The sequence below is a fragment of the Pyrus communis genome, chromosome 12, assembly GCF_963583255.1.
Source record: "Pyrus communis chromosome 12, drPyrComm1.1, whole genome shotgun sequence".
Lineage (NCBI taxonomy): Eukaryota > Viridiplantae > Streptophyta > Magnoliopsida > Rosales > Rosaceae > Pyrus > Pyrus communis.
In genome coordinates, this window is record NC_084814.1 from 17475855 (window position 1) to 17499528 (window position 23674).

The window sequence follows — 23674 nt, forward strand, 5'->3', positions numbered from 1 at the left end:
TTTTTAATCACTTGGTCCGCTAGTAAAGTATATTTCTCATTTAATATACAATTTTTAGTAGATGAGCGACAATCATACTCTATTTATAAATGAACGTGAATAAGTAAATACTTCATCATCAGAAGAGATTTAGAAGCTTAATTGTACATATGGGATGAGATTTGGATGGAGGACATTCACTAAATATTAATTAGAATACATCACGACACAAAGGTAGAGTAGATCAATCGATAGAATTTGAAAAGCAAGCAAATAATCAATCATATTTAGTTAGATAAAGCAGACATGCATGCAGTGGCGGATTCAGGATTTCAAGATCGGGGGGTCCCAAGATAAAAGTTAAAAAAAAAAAATATTACACTAGTTTGGTTCCATAGCACTATTTTTTTTATTGAATTTAGTTCATTGAATAATCAAAATTAACCAACCACATCAAGTGGCCAAGTGGTAAGCGCGTGGATTTTGGCTCTTAAAATACAAAAAACAGGGAGGTCCCGGGTTCGAGGCTCCAAGCTAGTGAGTCTGCTTGACTGTGGTCATGAGAAAGCTGAAATGTATCTGTGAGTCTTCTAGGCCCCTAGAAGGGGTGGATAACTATGGCTTACCACTAGTTGTCCCACTTTAAAAATAATAATAATAATAATAATAATCAAGATTAATCTCAAAGGTAATAAAACCAACAAATTCTCCTCAGCAACATAACACATCAATTAATGACTTTACAAAGATGAAATTTGTTAATGTAACATATATATTATAATTGGGAGTTGAGACTAGAGTCTAGGAGCGACGATTTGGAGGATTAAAACAAAAATTAGAAACCTCTTCTTCTTCTTTGTAAGCACTGTTGCATACACATCCATGGAGGCAACAAGCCTCTCCGCTGCACCTGCCCAAATTGTTGGAGGGTCCCGAAAGTCGATCACAAGTGTTTCTTCGGACTTCCGAAGGGTCCTGGGACCTCCCAGGTCCCTATATGGATCCGTCCATGCATGCATGCATTATGCCATCGAGAGCGCCAATGATTTACAAAGAAAGTATTGGAGGGCTCATCGGCCCCCAAAATAATGGTTTTCAAAGCTGGTCCAGATTATTTGAAATACAAATCATGTAAAAGTCCTATAAAACTCATCTGTCAAGTATTGTGGGGGTAGAGGGACAGGTCAAAAACCCTAGCTCCGTGATTAGCTCGCTGCTCGCAATAACCTTCCCTCGCTATGGCAGACATGAATACGCCTTGATTTGCGCTGCTTACTGCCTGTACTCCTATACAACTATCATACAATAATTTAATTAATCATACTTCTTTTAGTTTAATTTGTCTACCCCTAATTGAGCATATTTGGTCGTTTTCTTTGGTCAACAGCATACTGGTTTCAACTTTAATTGGAGAGGTTGGTGGTTCTCTTTGTAAAAAGAAATAATATTTGACTATTCAAAAGATAAATATGAGCTATTACTTAAAATTCTTTGTTTCTAATTCGTAGAACTTTGTGTTTATATTTAGAAATTTTTATCTTATAAATCACGCTATAAAGATTGTCTTTGCAAAAAAAAAAAAAAAAAAACAATTAAAACTAAGGTCGTCTACATCAAATAAAAAATGCCAGGTGTTTCTTGCCCATGAAAAATTATTAGCATGTCTATTTTTCTTTTTGAACAAACGATATTATCCAAACTAAGGGGGTACGGGAGTGGGTTAAGCCTCACACTAGGCTGGCCATAATAATGTGGTTTAACTTTGCTTTTGGCGAGAATCAAACTTAAGACTTCTCACTTACAAGTGAAGAAGAATACCACTAAACCGTAGTACTAAGTGACAACATGTCCGTTATTATTTTAAACACTAAAACATGTGTTAAAATATCATTGGACAAAATCAAAAGGTGACTACTCACTTGTGAGTACCCAAGTATTATCTATATGGTGTACTATCAGTTGACGGTTTTTTTTTTATATATTTTTTTATTATTTATTTTTGGAAAATTAGTTTCCATTCCCTAGTTTCTAATGTTCATTGACTAAGACCTTATCAGCTTTTAGATTTTAATCAAAGTCCCTAGCATTAATATATTAATGAATTACATGTAAGATACATAATTTTTATAAAAAAAAATTAGTAATGGATTTAGAGTTTTAATACTCACACCCTTATTAAACTCCTAATTAATTTTCAATTCAAATATAAAAAATAAAATTAGAATAAGTTTGTACCCATTAAATTTTTATAAATATTTCAAGTTTTAATCTTATATGTATCCATTCTTAAATATACCAATTTGTTAAAAATGTACTTGTGACAGCCCGTTCCGAAATAATTTACTGTTAGCGCGAGAATGACGTTTTTGCCCTTACTTGTTAGTGGTTGCGTGTGTGTAAATGGGCTACGTTTGAGTTGGCTTTTGGGATTATTTTAAACCTACACACACACACATCCTCACATGCACACGTGCACCATTCTTCTTTCTTTTCTGGTTCTCTCTATCCTTCTCGACGTTTCTTCCATTTTCACCATTTGTACGGACATCTTCATACCTCACAATTTTGACATGGATTGAGGTTCCAAATACCTTCTTCATGTTCCTTGTGGCCTAACCAACACACTCATACCCTTGGTTTGGCTTGGAACCCTTGAAAACCCGTTGAACCTGTGGACTCCATCGATGGTATTGTTCACATGCTCGTGATTGTGGAGGTTTTGTCGAGTTTTAAGATCACAGGGAGTCTTAAAACTTTCTCATAGAGCTCGAAGAGCAAGTTTGAAGGATTTTGGACGTCGGGATAGCGAGTTCTAGGGTTGGCCGATTTTGTGAGATTTATCCGGCGAGATTCCAACATTTTTGGTGCTTCAAAGTGGTATAAACTTCTTTTCCTTGTCCTAAGCTTCATTTTGACTTAAATTTTATGAAGTTTGGTTAAGAATTGAGTGAGAAAAGCTAGTTTAAAGTTTTTCTAGAATCTGGCGACGCAGCGGCGGCAGGCGTCGGATTCCGGCGACTTGAGGTAGGAGACGATGGAAAAGTTGACGGAATATTCCTAACGAAGACTAACGGCGTCAGGTTAAAGTTAACGAAATATTCTGGTAAATTGACGGAATATTCCTAAACGGTGTTAGGGATTTTGTCTGTGCGCCAGGCACGTGCCTGCGCGTGGGGGCGCGTGAGGCTTCAAAAAAAATTTCTAAAAATATAGGGGTGTTCGTGGGATTGAGTAGAGCATGTTGGTATATTCAATCACCCTAATTGAGTAATGTATGAGAAGTTATTACCTAAGGTTGGTTATGTGCGTTAAATTGACGGTTTTATAGTTGTTTCACATATAGGTAAGGGCTATCCGGAGGATGAGCGTAGCCACGCGAGGCTCGGGGCTTACGACCTTTCTACGTATCAGTGAGTGGGCTTTGTTTTCAGTATATATATTATGATTGGTATCTTTCCAAAAATTACGTTTTAATGATTTTATAATCGAAATAGGTTATAATTGAAATGCCATGTCGAATATCGTCGATATTATTATTGTGTTTGTGTTGGTTATGCTTTGGTACCGTGGACGCTCAGGTAAGTCAAGTGAGTATGTTTGTTAGTGATAGATGTGGTGATGATGAGATTGAGTTATAGCTTATATTCTTGCACCTCGGTGATTGTGCTCCGCCAATGTAGGGCCTAGCCTTCACGTGATCGTTCACCTCCCACACCGTATGCTCACTTTAGATCAAAGGCAGGTGCCAACCTGTCATACAGACCACTATAAGTGGTTCCGACTCGTAGGTGACTCGTGATACATCGCACAACTTTCACGTGATCGTAACACTGAGCGTATTTATATACACCAGCCTGTCGTACAGACCACTTTAGGTGGTTCCGACTCGTGTGCAGGATAGTGGTTGAGGAGCTATAGATTCAACCGTACATGTCACTTTAGATGACTCCGGCTGACGTACTGATATTATCGTCATAGTATGATTTGTTTTATCTCACCTGCTTGATGCTTATACTGTTTGATTGGATATTCTGATACGACATATTTCTGGCATGGCATATTTGAACTTTATTGTTTTTAGCATGATTTGATATACGAGTACGTATAATATTTTCTGGAAAGTATATGGGTTTTACAGAGAGGGGTTAGTACTTGAAATGGTTTAGAAAACTTTGTTTTTGCCCACTTACGTTTTCTGTTTTGCATCCCTCCAGGTTTTAGGTAGCGAGGACGTGGGTGACGAATGAGGCATCGAGGCAGTTCTGACAGAGCACCCTCCATGTAGGATTTTCTAGTTATCGCTTGTGTAGTATTGTTTATTCTGGACTGCACCTAGGATACTTGAACTTTTACTTTGCATTTCTCTTTCCATGTTTGTCACTATCACTCACTGATCTTTTTATTGTAAATTATCTCATTGACTTTATTTTTCTCATTTTTTTTTTCACTCTATTACTTCCGCATTGTGCACTTGGCTACGTCACCTCACGTGATGGCCAGCACGCCCCAATTTTTGGATCAGGGTGTGTCAGTACCTTTTTTAATTTAAAATGTACCCATTTTTTTTTTATAGAAAATTTCATTCAGTCTTTTCTCTAATTCATTTTTTAAACTTATATGGGTACATTCTATTTTGTTGATTTCAGAATGCATGTCAAGTTTAATAGAAGAAATTTAATAATGTTATTAAGCCTAAAATCTTTTTTTTTTTTTTTGTGCTTTTGAAAAATGTACCCATGCTTTGGTACAATAATTTTTTGGTTAGTTTTGATGAACGTATACACACACACATATACAAAATATATTGGAGAGTAGAATTCATCTTTAATATTTTTAATCCCATAAATTATGGGTTTTATTTAAAATCTCATTAGTATAAATAACTACAAATTTTCATTTTTAATTTAAAAATATAATAACCTATATAGAAATACATTATTACATTAATATCAGGAACTTCGATTAAAAACTGAAAATTACCAATCTTTCAATTAAGAACGTTGATAATTAGGAACCACATCCAAAATGTCCCTCTATGTTTTTTTTATTTATCAAATGGTCAGTTGTGAGTCTTGTGACTATGCAAATACAACCCGACTGCGCTAGGGTTTATAGGAACCGAATATTTTGTAGCCACCCCTTGAGTTCCCGAACTTTGAAGGGATAAGGGTCGCCCCACGCCATTAAAGCTTTTCATCTTCTATCCTTCTCAGTGTTTGGAAAATGCTGCATGCACATACATGATACATTTATCATATATATATAAGATCTACATGGGACCATGTGTCCCAAACAAGGGCAATGACTCCAATTCCCACGTGTGATGCGGGACCAAATTCACACTCTTTTCTCAAATATCGTTAATTTGATTTTCTTTATTTTTGCATTTGGGTCTCAAAACTCAAAAGTGTGCAAAATTGTTATGATAAATTACAAATGAAGGCCAAGCCCTATTTATGCATGCACTTTTTTCCCCTTGTTTTGAAGCTTACAATATGTTCTCACATATTGCACGCGTTGAAGGGCAAAGCTTCTGCATCCTCTTGCATGCGGATTAGATGCTAGGGTTAAGGTAGGGACACACCTAGTTGAATTTTTATTCTCTCTATATCCATACTTATAGGGTCTTTTCGACCCTTCTTGCATCAAAATCAAGGTATTGGTGTATGGGTATAAAGTGCATTCGCATTTGTAGATTGAAACTTCAATTATTTTCATGTTGGATTCTTGAGTAACGTTGCATGTATTTATACTTATCATGACTGTATCATTGATCGTTGTCCAAAAAAAGAGAAACAATCGTATCATTTTGTAAATTTACAGACTCATGCTCAATGACTTGTATATCAAACACCGTATTTGAGTGAGATCATCGTGATGAGGTCAACAATATGGTTGTAAATATAATATAAGCCTTGTGATTTATTTTGTTCCTCGTTTTAATTATTATCTTATATGATTTATTTTTCTTGTGTAACTAATATGGTTTTGTGTTTTAACAAGCCTTATGAAATAATCTAATTATTTCTGTGGCATTCTTAAGGTTAAGGACCTATTTTTTCCCACTTCATTTGTGCTATTTGGTATATTGGAGAGTAGTGTTAATCCAAACAGGTTCACAGTAATACAGCTTGTGAAACTAAGCTTCTACTTAATTAATGTACAAATACCAAAATCTAATGCAATTATTCTCTTTAATCAATCAAGTGGGAGTTTAGTTAGATATCAGTTTCTTTCTCTAGAATTTTCTCAACTCCCAAACATTATCTTCTCTAGATTTCTTTTAAGTAGAACAACGCTACCCCACAACCAAAACAAAAGGAAAACAAAACTTTTAATCAGGAATCGTTTTGGGCTAAATACAAATTAGAGAGTCTATGTACTTTGTATGTTCATGATGATTTCTTAATAAATTCTTATCTATATGTAAAGCTAATGGAAAAGGCGAATAGTGATTTTAGTGTCACCAAACTTCAACAAAAAAAATTTGGACAAAAATACCCCAAGACAAAAAACTTCAAAGGCATTCCAAAATAATGCATCAAATAAGGCAAGGGCATTTTCATCATTTTAATAGTATTTTTTAATAATTAATTTTTTTGTGGTTTTTTTTTTTAATTAGTATCTCATGATAGGCTTGCAATAATGTGATTCAATTTCTCTATTTTAAACACGTTCTGTGACATCCCACATCGCCCAAGGAAGTGATCCTTATATGTATATTCTCATCCCTACCTAGCACGAGGCCTTTTGGGAGCTCACTGGCTTCGGGTTCCATGGGAACTTCGAAGTTAAGCGAGTAGTGCGCGAGAGCAATCCCATGATGGGTGACCCACTGGGAAGTTGCTCGTGAGTTCCCAAAAACAAAACCGTGAGGGAATGGTAAGCTCAAAGCGGACAATATCGTGCTACGGTGGTGGAGTGGGCCCGGAAAGTGATCCGCCCCGGGCCGGGATGTGACACATTCAAAACATCGTAAGAGGCATATAATACCGGTTATAAAAAAGGCTTCACACGCAGATAATAATGTGATTAGAATAATTGTCAAATAATTGGTTTTTTTTTTTTAACAAACAATATTATCTACACTAAGGGGGAGGGGTGGGATTAGTGTGACATCCCACATCACCCAGGGATGTGATCCTTAAATGTATATTCCCATCCTTCCCTAGCACGAGGCCTTTTGGGAGCTCACTGGCTTCGGGTTCCGTAGGAACTCCGAAGTTAAGCGAGAAGGGGGCTAGAGCAATCCCATGATGGGTGATCCACGGGGAAGTTGCTCGTGAGTTCCCAAAAACAAAACCGTGAGGGAATGGTAAGCCCAAAGCGGACAATATCGTGCTACGGTGGTGGAGCGGGCCCGGGAAGTGATCCGTCCCGGGCCAAGATGTGACAATTAGCCTCATAATGGGCTAGTAATAATGTGATTTAATCAGTTGTATATTAAATATTATTTTCTCTATTTTAAACACGTTCAAAACATCTTAAGAGGCGTGTAATGCTGGTTATAAAAAAAGTCTTTTGCACGCGGATAATAATACGATTAAATTAGTTGTCAAATGGTTTTTTTTTTTTTAATTTTTTTTAACAAACAATATTATGTACACTAAGGGGAAAGTGGTGGGCTTAACCTCACAATGGGTTAGCAATAATGTGATTCAATCAGTTTTTTATTAAATATTATTTTATCTATTTTTAAACACGTTCAAAACATCTTAAGAGGCATGTAATGCCGGTTATAAAAAAAGGTTTTTCGCACATGGATAATAATGTGATTAAATTATTAAGTTGTTTAATGACGGTTATAAAAAAAAGATCTTTCGCACATGGATAGTAATGCCGGTTATAAAAAACATCTTAAGAGACATACATCATTAAGTTGTTTAATGAAATTTAAATGACAAAAAAGCAGTACTCAAAATATTAGTGGAGCACCTTACCTAATAAAGTACGTGCATTATATAATGGATGGAGGTGGATATAAAGCTTGTGCATCCCTTCGAATTTATATGGAGGAGGATACAGATACAAGAACAAGCAACAAAAGATATGAATAAAACATAAATAGGAGTTAAATTCTCACGGAGCATTTACCAGATATAAACACAAGCCAAACCACCCGTGCCTTTTGATGTAATGAGAGATCGAGGGAGGAGGCCCTTTTATCATTTCGTGATGTAGGGTTTTGCAAATCTGTGATTCTCAATCCAAACAAACCATGCAAGTAGATGAAATTCAGTGCCAACAACCAAATAATTATAAACAAAGCTCTTTGTGAGTATGGTGGCCCATGGCATATCTATATAACTTGAGAGTATCAATGGAAAATCTCAACGAACTTTTATAATTTAGTACGTCAGAAAATAATTAACTTCGTGACATTCGTATAGCTTATTGATAGAGTATATACCTTGCGCTGAATTTGATTCTTGAACACACGTGTAAGCTCGGCGACCACACGTGCTCAACGTTATCATTCAATTTGTATTGTCAAGGTAGGCTAGAAATGCACCATAAAGATGCATATATACGAGAATGTGAAAGAGATATCACACATCGAAGGTACCAAACATTACATGTCCTCAAATCCCTCCCACTTATGCCCCAAAGAAAGGATTAATTAGAATCCATGCAGAACTTTTTTGCAGGATTGTAATTATGAACTGTGCTATATTTAGCCATTTCGGTTAGAGATGACCTTAGTTAAAGTTGAATAATTTTTTGTTTCAAGGGTTTCATAGCTATATATACCCTATGATGATATGAAGTGGCTATCTCTAGTAAGAGAAATTCATAGTTCCAATGAGCCATTGCTTTGTTCCTTTCACATTTTATGGTCTTTCTCTTGGTGTGAAAGTCTGGAATATTGCTTTTAGAGAGTCTCAATGCCAAACAGGGTGTTGGCCCTCTTAGGTCTGCAAGGAATCAAAGATATCAAACATTATTGTCTACGTGCACATGTTATCCTCACAAAATTCCCTAAGCTATTCCTCAGATAATTCACTTAAGGTTTGTTTACTTTTTCAAATTATGATTTCAATATACCATATAACAAAAGTAAGTAATCCACTAAGCTACATCACTAGTGCTACAATCTAATGATATTCTTCTTCTCTTGTAATTATACGTTCTCATCAGATTTAACTTGACTTTATTGATAATGAGTTTGATACCTAATTGCAGTTGATCTCTTTTTAATACTCTAAACCCTAATTCATTGTGGCACTTAGCTCAAATCTATCGTCATGTCAATACCGTTGCATAATCACTGAGTTAATGGTTCAATTAATATAAACTGTTTGGCAGCACTCCATAAACTTGGTTGGTTATTGAGCAATACATTTATTTGAATTTGAATTCAGGCTCCAAACCACTCAACTTACTCAATGTGAACTGTTAAGTGAAGTGCCTAGAATTTGAAGGGATTTGGATCCTCTCCTGAGCCAATGGAGAGGATCCTCTTGACCAAGCATTGTGAGTCGTTAGATAAAAATTCAACGGCTACAAACAGGGGGTCCCTTTAAAGTTATGATAATTATAGTCGTTGGATGAAAATCTAACGGCTCACAATGCTTGTTCTAAAGGATCCTTTCCATTGGCTCAGGAGAGGATCCAAATCCAATTTGAAGTGCACAACTTGTACTTTTAAAAAAGAGAGCACCTAACCCACTTAAAATTCATAAGCTAACTAGGGACAGTCTTACTTTTTAGAGTACTGTTGCCCAAAGTTTCATGACATCAAGGAAGCTTCCCCTTGGAATTTACAGGGCATCTACCTCCTTTATTGGACACTACCCTTGAAAAAATAGCAAAAAAGATAGTGCTATTCACACAAATCTTTTTACCTCTCACACATTCATATTAATTTTTATCTATTTATCTTTTTTAATTTATTTGATCTAATAACCAGAAATTGAGAAAATCTGTGAAAAGTAAAAATGAATGTGGATAGTACCATCCAACCAAAAATATATGCCCAGTGTGTAATGAAATACCAACTTTATGGCTCTCGGAAAAACATAAAAAAAAAATAAAAAAAAATTGAAATGTATAGAAAACAAGTTCACTTTTCAGGCTAAAGATATGACGGTCAAAATCCTGATATATACAAGAGAAGGTGAATCTGCAACTTGCAAGACATAATATACTGAATTGTTGTTCAGCTTAATTTCAATCTAACTATTTGTAAGTTCATCAAACAACAACTATAACGATAAAAATATTGGTCGAATTTAGTTAAAGTAGTCCTAGTTCGAGCCGAATCAAGTGATTATGATTCACAGTCCAAACTTTTATAATGGTCAGTACCAAATATTTGTATGCTGCTGCATTAAGTTGTGAGGTTTACTGCGGCGAGGTGTTTTAGGTGGAGGTCTTGATTTCCGGGGAACTTAAAAAAATCACCGTTAGGTTGCCGTGTCCGTTACAAAACCGGCGCCAGCCGGTCATTGCGGAGGGTCTGCCTCTTTGTCCCATTGGACGGGTCTCGTTTCTTCCTTTATTTTTCTCAATTTTTAAAATTACTTTTAAAAAAGTAAAAGGAAAACATGCAAAAAAATAAATAAATAAACCCTTTTTCGGCTGAGACCGTTGATTGCGGTTGGGAATAAAGCGCGCCCTGACATTGGATAATGTGACCTTCCTTTTTTGACCACTTCTTTTTTGTCTTTTCCATTTTTCTAATAAATTTATTCATTTTTATTTTGTAAGTGTGAAAATATATAGAAAAATGCAACGACCAACGTGGCCATCGTTTGGAGGACAAATTACAGGAAATGCCAAGTCGTTTTGACGCGTGTAAACGTAAGAAGAATTTTACCGGGTCCTGTCGGTGGGTGTAAACAAAATGATTTTTTTTTTCTTTGGGTAAATAAATAAATAAAATGAAATTTCCAGATGGGAGAAAATAAATAATTAAATGGTTGTGAGTGTTGTTTGTCGGGTTGTCGGGCATTCGAATCCTGGTTACAGGTCAATCTTCTTGGGTATCATGTTACACGTACCAGGTGGAACCATGCTGCCACCTTCCCTCTCCTTGATATATTTGCCATTTTACAGTTCTACCCTTCTCATGACTAGATAGAGATTGGAGAGGTCATTTGGTTCTCTAATTTTACAAATAGATTCATAGTTAAAATGGCTTGAGCTGATGTGGATGCAAGTCTTTTTCTACTTGATAACTTTACATTTGGAATTGTTCTAGCATTTGTCACGCAAGAACGCATAACTAAATATCAACCATGCATATGTGCATTACTAATTTTGGAGTATGTTGAGGCTATTTGGTTTAACCTAGTGAAAAATGTTCCCTTTATTGCGTTATTGAAACCAGAAGTTAGGTAACTAGATTATAAATAAGAGTTGAGTTTTATGTGTTGGCATATAACATTGATTTAAGAGATGTATTAGCATTAGTCGCACATAAAAACGTAACTGAATGATGATCAAGGATTTGTGTGGGACTTGCCGTGGAGCTTGCGTGACTCCATTGAATTGTAGGTGGTTTACCATGAATTGTACATAGATCAATATCTGACATTTCGTGCAGAAACTCATCTCTCTTACTAATGGTAGCAAGCCTACCATTTATCTTGACTATGTAGTAATTGGTGATTTGCCTTAATGGTTTAGTTTTTTGTTTTACAATTGGCATCCCTTCTTTTTTAAATAAGGAGGTTGTTTTGCTAAAGGGTTTTAGAATGTGTCGAAAGGGTAATCTCGTAACTCAACACATTATCAGGTTTCTTCTTGCTTGTTTCATAAAATCAAATCACAAAGTAATGCAGGTTCTTTTGCATGGACATATTGCAAGAAATTAAATGCTAAAATGCAACCCTAATTAATGAAACCCTAAAAATATATTTCTTCAATCTCTCCGACCAGTCTGGGTCTCTCTCTGTCCATGCACGATATGCTCCTTCCGATCAAATGGATTATTGAGATTTGACAGCAAACGACCTGCAGTCTCTCAATCACTTTTCAAATTTCAGCATGCATGCATATGCTACCAAATTATTGATCGATCAATATACATGTAGATTTTCTGTCAGAAATATATTTATAAGATAGCCCAATTTCTTCACCTCTTATAAAGTATTTGGTACATTCCTTCTCAATAATGCATAATTTTTCCATGTATTATGCACCTGCTCAAATTTAACAAAACAAATGAAATTATTTGTACTGTTGTTTCGGATGAATAGAGTTCGATTTGGTTTGAGCTATAAGCAGTTTCGGGTTGGTTTGGTTTTTTCCTCATCTTCGCATTTCAGCTTGAAACTAAACTAATTCACACTGATTAACTTGTTTTATTGGTTTTACCGTCACTTAGAAGTGAAACTATAGTCCAAATAAGATCGCATAAACTGTTGAAAATTTACATATTGCGAAAGTACAACTCAAGTTAAGGAAGGTTCTAAAAATTGTAAAAGAGGATTAGAGATAATGAATAGTTCGAAGGTAACTTGATAAAATTTCATATTATTTTTTTATATGAAAATATGCATCACGATTCACATGATATAATCAAAGTAACAAAACTTCGAGCTCACCCACTTGCTGTACGAGTTTGCTCTTTCTTGTTGTGGCAAGATAAAAAAGAATTACCTCTCTCAAAAAAGATCAATGTGGTGAGACAAAAGTACAAATATCCGTCGGCAAGGAAAGTTGTAAAAATTGTTACCAGACAAGAGACAATGGAGATCTCCTCGTCCTTGGGCAAATCGGTGGAGAACAAGTTGTGGAAATGGCTATAGTATCCAGACCGACCAACACTTTGACCTGATAAAACACCAGGGGCAAAATGGACATTTAAACGTGGGGACATCCCAATGGACAGAAACTGAAACCTTTTGAGTCTTTGACTCTTCGACTGCACCTTCCCAAACCGCTTTCTTGTTTTGGTAATTCTCAAACTCAGTGACCTGCCCAAAAGTCGTAATTTTTTTATTATTTTTTTAATGAAATATTATTGACATTCTAAAAATTTTATTCTACACTCTTCATAAGTGTATTTTTCTTTCTAAATATAGAAAGTTTGGAGTGTAGAATGAGAAATTTGAAGTGGTAATAACAATTCCCTTATTTTAATTAAAAGATATTATCCACACTATAAAGAAGTGGTGGATTTTGTCTCACAATAATTTAGTAATAATATGGTTCAAATTCATATTTATCGAGAATCGAACTTAAAATCTTTCTATAAATGAAGAAAAATACTACTAAATCGTAATACTAAATGATAGATGTCATAATTTAATTAAAATTAAATAAATATTTCCTTTTTTTTTTCTTCAAATTTTATCCTCATTATATGCAGTAACTTTTTCCATTCCACACCTACAATAAATACACACCGACCTTCCCAGTAAAGGGCCGGGAACACCCACATGGCTCTGTTCTTTTCTCAACTATTTTCAGGCCCTCGAAAAGAGAAATAATCTGAAATTATTCAAAATTAATTAACAAAAAATAAAATAAAATAAAATTTGGGTACATACTAATTTCTGGGCACTTGTACTTTTCCTTCCTCCCACAGTATATAGAGGCCCATTGCGCTCCTTCCCATTCCCAATCCCTCCACCCTCTCCTCTTCCTTCTCCTTCTTCTCTCTGCTGGTTTAACAGAAATTTTAGCTGATAAACCATCGCACATTGCCTTTTCTTTTGTGTTTTACTGCTGATATGGAGAAATTTGTGAGGGTAGTTTCCATGGCTCCTCTGCTTCTGCTGCTCTGTTTTCCTTTTGCTTTGGCCGGCCATGACTACGGGCAGGCTCTGAGCAACAGCATTCTGTTCTTTGAAGCTCAGAGATCTGGGTTTCTTCCCCCCAACCAGAGAGTCACTTGGAGATCCAATTCTGGCTTGTATGATGGCAAGGCCAATGGGGTAAGTTCTAAATTCTAATCACTCTTCCAGTAAAAAAAAATTACTGGGTTTTGTAGTTAAATTACCCAGTTCATGATTTTTCATAAAACTCAAATTTCCAACTGGGTTATGGCAAAATGTTGCAGTAAAATTTACCCAGCTGATAATTTTTCATAAAAAATTAACCTTTGGTCTGGAATTTGCAGGTGGATCTGGTGGGAGGGTACTATGATGCAGGTGACAATGTGAAGTTTGGGCTTCCCATGGCCTTCACAGTGACAATGATGTCCTGGAGTATAATCGAGTACGGCAGCCAAATGGCTGCAAGTGGCGAGCTCGGCCATGCCATGGATGCCGTCAAATGGGGCACTGACTACTTCATCAAAGCGCACCCTGAACCCAATGTCCTCTATGGCGAGGTACCTTCCTTCCCAAGTTCCCAACTTTTCCACTTTCCCTAACTAGAAAAATATAATTTTCAATTAGCTTTATTTTTAATGGAGCTAGTTTCTCTGCCTCCCGCTTTTCATACACTTCAATCTCCTTCTATTTTTTACGGTAACGGTTAAATCACGTCAACATTTTATATTACTGTTACTTTTTATCTTATTATCTTTATAAAAAAATCAATATAAAATATTGACGTGATTTAACTGTGATTACACAAAATAAAAAAGGATAGGAATGTACGAGAAGTGGGAGAACGAGAAGTCAGCTCCTTTTTTAATGGCATATGGACCAACCCAAATGCTAAAATTAGATTTTTTTTTTTTTCATTAATATATGATGTTTTTAGCTTTTGTGTTTAATGTGTTAATTTTGTGATTAGGTGGGAGATGGGAACACTGACCATTACTGTTGGCAAAGGCCGGAGGACATGACCACTAACCGCCAGGCTTACAAGATCAGCCCCAGCAATCCCGGGTCCGATCTTGCCGGGGAAACCGCCGCCGCCATGGCCGCTGCCTCCATTGTCTTCCGCCGCTCCAACCCCGCATACTCCCGCGAGCTCCTCAGCCACGCATATCAGGTCCGTCCCACTATTATACTTGTACTTTCCCAAACTAAATAAATCATAACATAGAATTGAACTTAGTCAAGTTGATTAAGGCACGTTATTTGCACTGAAGTTTGAATCTTAGTAATCGTGTAGGATAAACACAACGTTATAGTGTATAATTAACCAGTAGTGAGTTTTAATGTTTTTCCAAATAATTAACCACTTGAATTTGGTCCATTGGTCTAAAAAGATTATACTTGTGAATAGTGGGACCACTAACAGTAATGCCGGTTCAAGCGGCGTAAGTTAGGCATGTGCGGCATCGAGCCGCTGACAAGTAGTAGGCTGATACTTTTTTTTTAGGTCAAGCGCAAGGCAGAAGGCGGATACTTCGGGTCTCATGCTTTTGGCGCGGGACCGGCGTATGATAGCCAACTGTCTTGGTTGTTAGGCAGTTACGTTTCCGACTTACTTTTTGTTAGTTTGGGACCAGTATTTAAAATGTCAATATTTTTATATATTTTTCTAAATTTTTGAATGTTTTTATTTAAATATTAACCGTATCGAAAAAGTTTTAAACATGGCTCTCGAAGTTGCTATAGCCCAGCCTACGTTAGCATCACATTTATAAACTTGAGGACAGACGTTGCCGTTTAAATGCCCGTCTGCTTAAATGGGGTAAGAATTAAAAAGCCTTCGGCGCATAATTTGGATCGTGGGGGGACATCTCTGCCCGTCGATCACAGGGACTGTGCTGCTTGATAGTACAAGATCTACAGTACGATAAGATCTCCCCCGTCCACGTGTAGTCGATCCGTGAAAAGTGTGAATGTTATTTCCTCTTCCACGTGCGATTTTTGTCGGTGCTGCACCACCTTCCTGTCTTAGACATGCATAATTAGCTTCCCTTAATACCCTCACTGTTTTATTATATTTACTGAAGTTGCCACTGATCTTACACTTGTTTACTTTTCAGCTGTTTGATTTTGCGGACAAGTACAGGGGCAAATATGACAGCAGTATTACCGTGGCCCAAAAGTACTACCAATCCGTCAGTGGCTACAATGTACGTTATTGGGCCGTATTGGGCTTTTATCATTTCAGGCCCAAGAACATAAGCTATTTCCATTTCATATCTAATTTTGGTTGGGTGTTGAAAATTATTATTTGTTGTTGCGCAGGATGAGTTGCTGTGGGCTGCTGCTTGGTTGTTCCAGGCAAGTAATAACCAGTACTACTTGGACTACCTTGGAAACAATGGTGATTCCATGGGAGGAACCGGTTGGAGCATGACCGAGTTCGGTTGGGATGTCAAGTATCCCGGTGTCCAAACCCTTGTTGCCAAGGTACTACTCTTCGATATTGCAGAGACTGCGTGTCACTAAACCAATCGGTTGTTGATATCTATGTGTTTTTTTTACAAATGAATTGTAAATTGCATTTATTGGATTTATAGTGGGGCGACAACTAATTGGTTTGTGTTTTCTTGGTTGGCAGTTTTTAATGCAAGGCAAAGCAGGTAGTCATACAGCAGTGTTTCAGAAGTACCAACAGAAGGCTGAGTACTTCATGTGTTCATGCGTTGGTAAGGGCAGCCAAAACGCACGGAAGACTCCCGGTGGCCTAATTTACCGCCAGAGGTGGAATAACATGCAGTTTGTCACCAGTGCCTCCTTCTTGGCCACTGTCTACTCCGACTATCTCACATCTTCCAGGAGTACACTTCAGTGTGCTTCTGGCAATGTGGCACCCAACGAGCTCCTATCATTCGCCCAATCTCAGGTAATTCATCCAAAAACATGCTCGTATCGGATCATCCAACACGTTGCTTTTTTTTTGTAAAACCATGTAATTTGATGCTATGATTTTGTCAAAATTCTCAGGTGGATTACATTCTTGGAGACAACCCGAGAGCCACTAGTTACATGGTTGGCTACGGAAACAACTACCCTCAACAAGTCCACCACAGGGCTTCCTCAATTGTTTCCTACAAGAAGGACTCATCATTTGTGAGCTGCAGGGGAGGCTATGCCACTTGGTTTAGCCGGAAAGCTAGTGACCCCAATCTGCTTACTGGTGCTATTGTCGGTGGACCTGATGCCTATGATAACTTTGCTGATCAGAGAGACAACTATGAGCAGACAGAGCCTGCTACCTACAACAATGCTCCCCTTCTCGGTATATTGGCACGCCTAAATGCCGGCCATGGCGGGTATAACCAGCTCCTACCAGGTACATATACTGACTATATTCGATGTTTCTAAGGCTTATCGATTTTTTTTTATTTTTTTGTCTTTGTAATGGTAATTGATGTACTGAATATTCATACAGTGGTTACCACTCAACCAAAAGTAGCTCCACTGCCTAAAGTTGCTCCAGCTTCTCCAGGTATTATATGGCTTATCTGAGGAAACTATGTTTACATTCGCAGCCTCTTTTATGTTAACATGAATTGTCGGAAAGTGATCTGAAATGAGTTGCTTTTTCTGCAGCTCCATCTTCGAGCCCAATTGCCATATCGCAGAGGAAAACATCTTCTTGGATTTCCAAGGGAGTGACTTACTACAGATATTCCGCAATTGTGACCAACAAGTCTGCCAAGGAACTCACAAACCTCAAGCTTTCCATCTCCAAACTTTATGGTCCTATTTGGGGCCTAACAAAGGCCGGCAATTCCTATGGTTTTCCATCATGGATCAACTCTTTACCGGTGGGAAAGAGCATGGAGTTTGTCTACATCCATTCTGCTTCTCCAGCAAATGTCTTGGTCTCAAGTTACTCATTAGCATAAGAAAGGAAAAAAGCTCCATGAAACAAAGGAGAGAGGTTCACGCAGTTTCTGGGATCGGAATGTAAGAATTGTGCAGCTATACGAATGCAGACCAGAAGAAACAAGTCCTTTTTATTTCTTTGCAAATACTACTTATGATTGGGAGGGGAAGAAAGCAGTGATGAGACGGGTTTGAAATGTGTGTTCATCCTCTTTCACCTCAACTTTCAGTAGGGTTATTATATAGATAGGTTCCGAGAGAGAGTTACAGTTAAAACGTGAGTGAGAGTTTGAGGGGGTTGAGAAAAAAATGACTTCTCTCAACTGGTTTCAAGAAGTCTTGTTTCTTTGTACTTCAAAGCAGCTTTGGATGTCCTTTCGCTTTTTTTTACTTTTTTGTGTTGTGAATGTTGTAAGCTTTGCAACATTGTTTGAATGGAATATAGTTTGTGCAAATTACATTGGGTCTATCTACCAACTCAGCAACCCCATTTCAGACAACGTTGAGTAAATACTGATCGGAACAGGTATCGAAGATCAGCGAAAGGCGTGTCCCAACGTCGGTGCCATACTCAAATCTGATGCTCGACACTGACATTGTCACTCCGAACTTTGTATGACTTGATCTTAAACTTCTGCAGCCGATAAAATTTAGTACGTACAACCCCGCTATAATTTTACCCCACGTCCGTCGAGTCTAGTGGTACTCCAAAAACAACTTAGGATAGAAATGGGTAGCGCAGTGACATGAAGTGAGATACATACTCTCTTCGCCGGTTACAGCAAAAGGGTTATGGGTGATGACTTAATCTTATCAGACAAAGCATCAAACACATTAGGTTACAAGTGATGTGTGTTTGGAATAAAATTATGTATTGGGCCTATCTTAAGGCCCAACCTGCTAGGCTTTTAACGAATAGCTTATTGGGTATTTAAGTTTGGGACAAAGGAACAGTGCGCAGGCTCATCTTTCAAAAGTGCTTTATGACGTAGCATCGTGGGCGGCAAAAAAACTCTCTTTCGTACTGAACGAAAGTAAATTAGTGGGTTTTTGCTGAAGAAAGATGCTTTCTTATGACAGTTTCAGGAGGATAAAAGCTTGAACTGGAAGACGAAAAAACTTCCTCTAACAACAGTTATAATCTGAAAGGGAAAGGCTTTAACTCGAAGGAAAGTTTGTTCTATAAAAGGCAATAAAAAGACAGAAGAAAATGACACTCAACTTAACATACAAAAAGACTTTAAAGCTCTGCAAATTTACATTTTAACAAATTCCTTTTGTAGTTCAAACATCTTTTCCATTGTACTTAACCTTTTTTTTACAAATTCCTTCTAAATTTCTAATGCATTATATGTAGTATCAATTTTCTATATTGAAACTTCCTTTCAAAGCACTTCCTCCACTTAGCAAGAACTTGCCCGACTGATAGTCAAACTTACCCGAATAGGTTAATTTAAACTTTGCCCAAAAACTTGTCTTTTTTTTTAATGGTATGCCTAGTGATTGCGAGTTGGTTTATATCTATCAGGAAAAGAATGTTGTGGCAAACAACCTTGCCAATTGGCATTATAATATGAATCTTACGTACCATTATTTTGAGAATCCAACTGAATATATTGAGACTCATTTATTAGATGATATGAGTGGAGTCTCCAAGACTTGAACTGTTTATAATAATTATTGAGTTAGTTTGTGTTCTTCTATGCCCTTATGTTACCCAAAAAAAAAAAAACTTGTATTTTGTATTCTTCTCCACCTTATTGTCTTGTACCTTCATATTATTTTTTGTACAAGCTATTTCTTTGTTGTAAACAGTTAACAAGCACTTAACTTCATTTGACAAGTATTAACTTTTTTTCACTATCAGCCCTTTCTTTTTTTATATAAAACCGTTGAGATGATCATTATTTTAAATACACGTAAATACAATTCCCACAAATTGATAAGTGTTCGATAATTAGTACATGGGTAATTCTAGGAAGACTAAATTTACAGATAAATTTTTTAAACTAAATAATGTGAAGGGTGACGATTGAATTATTGCTTAAACGTTAATAAACGTACTCATTTCTTATTGGTGACACATCATTTAATTTGCAAATTTTATCTATAAATTTAGTCTCGCTAGCATTACCCTTAGTACACATAGACTAAACTATGATCATTGCGAAAACCCATTTAGTTTTCTAACGGATAGTGTTTGTGTTGCCAACGAGGGAATTCGGTACATAGGACGTTGGTCTTTCTCAACGTGTCACGTAAAACTTTTCGATACAAGAAGGGACTGTTCACATGAAAAAAGAGAAGAAAGAAAGGAGTTATTATCTTCTTTCTCTTTCTTGAGGGGGAGGGATTAGGCCTACCTATCCCGATATGACCTCATAAAGGAACGAATGCTATCTTCTTCTGGATATCCTCATAAAGGAACGAATGGCTTCTTTTGGAAATCCTAACTATTCTTAGTATGATATTGAGGAATCTCATTGCTATTACTCAAACAAGCATGAAATGCATGCTTGCTTATTCATCCATAAGTCAAATTGGATATGTATTGACTTCCATTATTGAATTTCTTTTACTTGATCGAACAACCCAAAATTTAGTTATTCAACTACATCAAGTAATCTTTCAAATTGGTCAAGACTCTCCAGTTTATGGCCGCTTCTCTATAGTACTAATTATTGCTTCATTGAATTTGCTTCATTAATAGGCTCACGATTCGACTTTGATCATTATGGATTGGTACCACGATCTAGTCTACTTATATTTACACCTTATTTTGCTTATTTGACCAGACTTAACTAAGAATGCTTTCTTGTCACAATAGATACGACTACAAAGAAAATGATTTTTTTTTTTACCATCAGTACATCTTGCTTGCATGCATAGAGTCTCATTAAAAACAGAATTTTATGTCCCAAATTTGAATCGAATCCAATGTGAAGAAGTCATAGGAAGGAATGATAGGATTGGTAACCGTAACATTTTGTAACCCAAAAAAAGGCGTTCCCAAGAAGCGCTACATCCGTTTCAATTAGACTACCATGGTCATTGTAGAGAATCCCTGACCTGTTTTTTACATCGTTATTTCCTCCATTGGTATAAAATTTCTCTTTTCCATTGAGGTCGAACCTAAATTTATGCTCGAGATATAACTGTCCATATACTGATAAGGGATGTATGAATTCTCAAGAAGAGATGAACCATGGTGGTCCCTCCCGAACTGCTTGGATCTTATGAGTGAATAGAAAGTTGGATCTACATTGGATCTCACCTGAACCGCCCCCTCTATCCTTCTGAGTAGAAGTTTGGTTGCAAACCCCGATTCGAACAGAAGAAGTAACCATGCTAATGTGCCTTGGATCATTTACATCTTAGGGTCAAGCGCTAAAGAGCACATTAAACTATCCTTATGGCTAATACATTTAGATGATCGAATGATCTATGCTTTCTAATATTTTTTTAGGAAGGATGTTCAAATGAAGATTAACATATTGAACGATTTGGTTATGAGTTGATATTGCCAATATTTATTATTCGTAATGAGTGAAATATGTACATTTCGAGCAGATAAAATATTATTATCCTTTTCTAATCATAAGATTGATGTAGACAACCTTCAATTCAAGGTGGGAAAATAGAACACCTTCTCATCTCCCAGCAACCGAAATGCATATCATGCTTGCAGTTCCACTTAAAACTATAAGCTTACTTACGAGTAACAAAAGTACAGGTTTAATTAAAACATAATAATATGTACAACGTAAGAAGTTTGCAAATTTTCAAAACTGTAGTACATGCCACAAAAACACTAGGAGAAATCAACTCGTACGAAACATTCATCAGGCGGCGGACTTGTTGAGCTCAATGACGATCACAGTAATATTATCTTTACTCCCCCTCGCCAAAGCCAACTGCGCCAACCAAGCCGCCGCGTCCGCCGCCGCATTCGATCCGCTCATCCCCTCCGACGACCTCCTCTTCTTGTCCGCATCCAGGCACCTCCGCACCACCTGACACGCATGCTCGTTCGAAACGACATCCCAAATCCCGTCGCTCGCAATCACGAGGAAGTCGCAGCACTCGGTCCTCTCGCTGATCGTCACCTCCGGCTCCGATATCACGTACGGCTTCAGGTAGTGGTCGCCGATCGACCGCGACGTAGCGAGAACTCCGAGGACGCGGCATCCGTTCCAGTTGATCACTCTCCCTCCCGCTGCCTCCACTCTCTCGCGCTCATCGGGTCGGTCCGGGTTGTGGTCACGTGACAGGGGAATCGCCACGCCGCCTCGGCACAGAACGGCACGTGAGTTTCCAGAATTGGCCACTACAACCTCGTTTTGCCCCACAATCACCACCACTGCACTGGACCCCACCGTGTTCACCCAATTATATTCCATGTCGGCGCCATCGACACTGCCGCCGACCTCCTCGTCCATTTTGGTGAAGCACGAGGCCATGACCTTCTCCCAGTCGACCACCCCCTCGCCACCGCGTATCCACGGCTCCACCTCCTGAGCCAGGAGGTGGTGCAGCCGATCGCGGCACGCGTTCGACACTGAAGAGCCGCCGTGGCCGTCGTAGACGGCGAAGAACTGGTAGGAGTCTACCGTCGTCATGACCACGGCGTCATTCATCACTCTCCGCCGTCCCATCAAGGAGATCGAGCCGTGTGAGAGGCAGGATGTCCTCGTCAACTTATCCTCTTTATTCTCCTCCTCTGCGTTTCCGCTTCCTCCTGCAGCGGAAACGGGGATTTCAATGGGGGACTGGGGATTCTCGGAGGACCAGTGGGTGAAGGAGGGATCGTGCTCTTTCGATGAAGAAACCGAAGCAAGCTCGTGGGAGCTCCGGTCGGTGATGCTCCTCTGCCTCTTATTCACGTAGCAATTCTCAAATCGAGGATCGACATCCTGCAGATTTAGGCTCTCCATTTGAAGAACTCGAATCGGATTGGCGAATCGAATCGTGCGGACAGAGAGACTATGAAAAAACTGTCATTTAGATTCCACCATTTTGTTGTTATTTCAGGGTTTTCTGAGCTGGCGAGAAAGAACATAGATACCTGGGGAGGACTGAAACATTTATATAAAAGGGGAGAAAGATGAAATCTGGACCGTTGGGAGGGGATGGATGGGGGGTGGTGGACACGTGTGAGGAGTGTGTGTGTGAAGGCGGTAGGGTTTGAAGGTTTAAGGAGTGATGAGGATTGAGGTTTTTGGGAGTGGGGGGAAGGGGAATCGCGACACGTTGACAGTGCAGTCAAATTCCAAGTGGTTAGGGTTTCGGCGGGAGATGGTGACCTGGCCACTTCCAGGATACCCAAAACGTTCAGGTTCCACTTGAGTCAAGAGATGCTGCGTTTAGAATTCTAACCGCGGCGGTCCAAACGGTGCTGTGCCGTGCCGCCGCTGCATGCTCCTCTCTCCCCAACTCCAAGTGGTTTGAGTTTCGTTTGTTTGACACGTCGATTCAGTTTAATGGGAATGCTTGGATGGATGCCCTACGTGGTATTTGGAACTGGTTCTTCACTTCGTCAAGCTCGTTTGGAAAATACAGGAGCTAATTTAACAACACGTAACCGTTGAAATATAAGCATTGAGCTGATTTCTTAAAGCTCAAGCAACTATATTTGAATGTAATTTTGTTTTTTCTTGTCTGTTAGTAAGTAAAAGGACTGCAGAGACTAGTTTTCGATGTAAGGCTCGTAATGTTGCCAACTGTCATAGCAGCTGGTGGTGTGAGTTAAGAGAGATGGATTTCCACCTGTAGTTCACAAATTTGAAGTGTAAATAGAGAGTGCAACGATTACTTCTCTTCTCCTTCTTCCTCAATGAATAATGTGATTTGCAGATAATTTCTTTCCATTTTTGCTGCATATTTCCCTTCGATTCAGTTCAAGATTAATCCCTTATCATTTATACAAAAGTTAACATGGTATCAAAGCTCTGTTTGATCTGAATCAAGAGGTAAATATGCAAGTCCAAGCAACACTAGGACCTATGATAATATAGTGTCTATGATATAAGTGTATGTTGATCAACCTGAGGAATTTATAG

The 23674-nt window shown here is 38.0% G+C and overlaps 2 protein-coding genes across 2 annotated transcripts; one reads left to right on the plus strand and one right to left on the minus strand.

The window, feature by feature from the left end:
- The first annotated feature begins 13518 nt into the window (after positions 1-13518).
- Positions 13519-18070, plus strand: LOC137710365 (endoglucanase 6-like). The gene is made up of 9 exons (XM_068449320.1): positions 13519-13865; positions 14051-14263; positions 14674-14874; positions 15821-15910; positions 16026-16190; positions 16342-16626; positions 16728-17076; positions 17176-17232; positions 17337-18070. Exons 1-9 carry the CDS (start codon positions 13662-13664, stop codon positions 17633-17635), a joined length of 1863 nt encoding a protein of 620 aa, XP_068305421.1. The 5' UTR covers positions 13519-13661; the 3' UTR covers positions 17636-18070.
- A 3381-nt stretch (positions 18071-21451) lies between these two features.
- Positions 21452-22549, minus strand: LOC137709865 (probable protein phosphatase 2C 8). The gene has a single exon (XM_068448842.1). It carries the CDS (start codon positions 22547-22549, stop codon positions 21458-21460), a length of 1092 nt encoding a protein of 363 aa, XP_068304943.1. The 3' UTR covers positions 21452-21457.
- Between the last annotated feature and the right edge of the window lie 1125 nt (positions 22550-23674).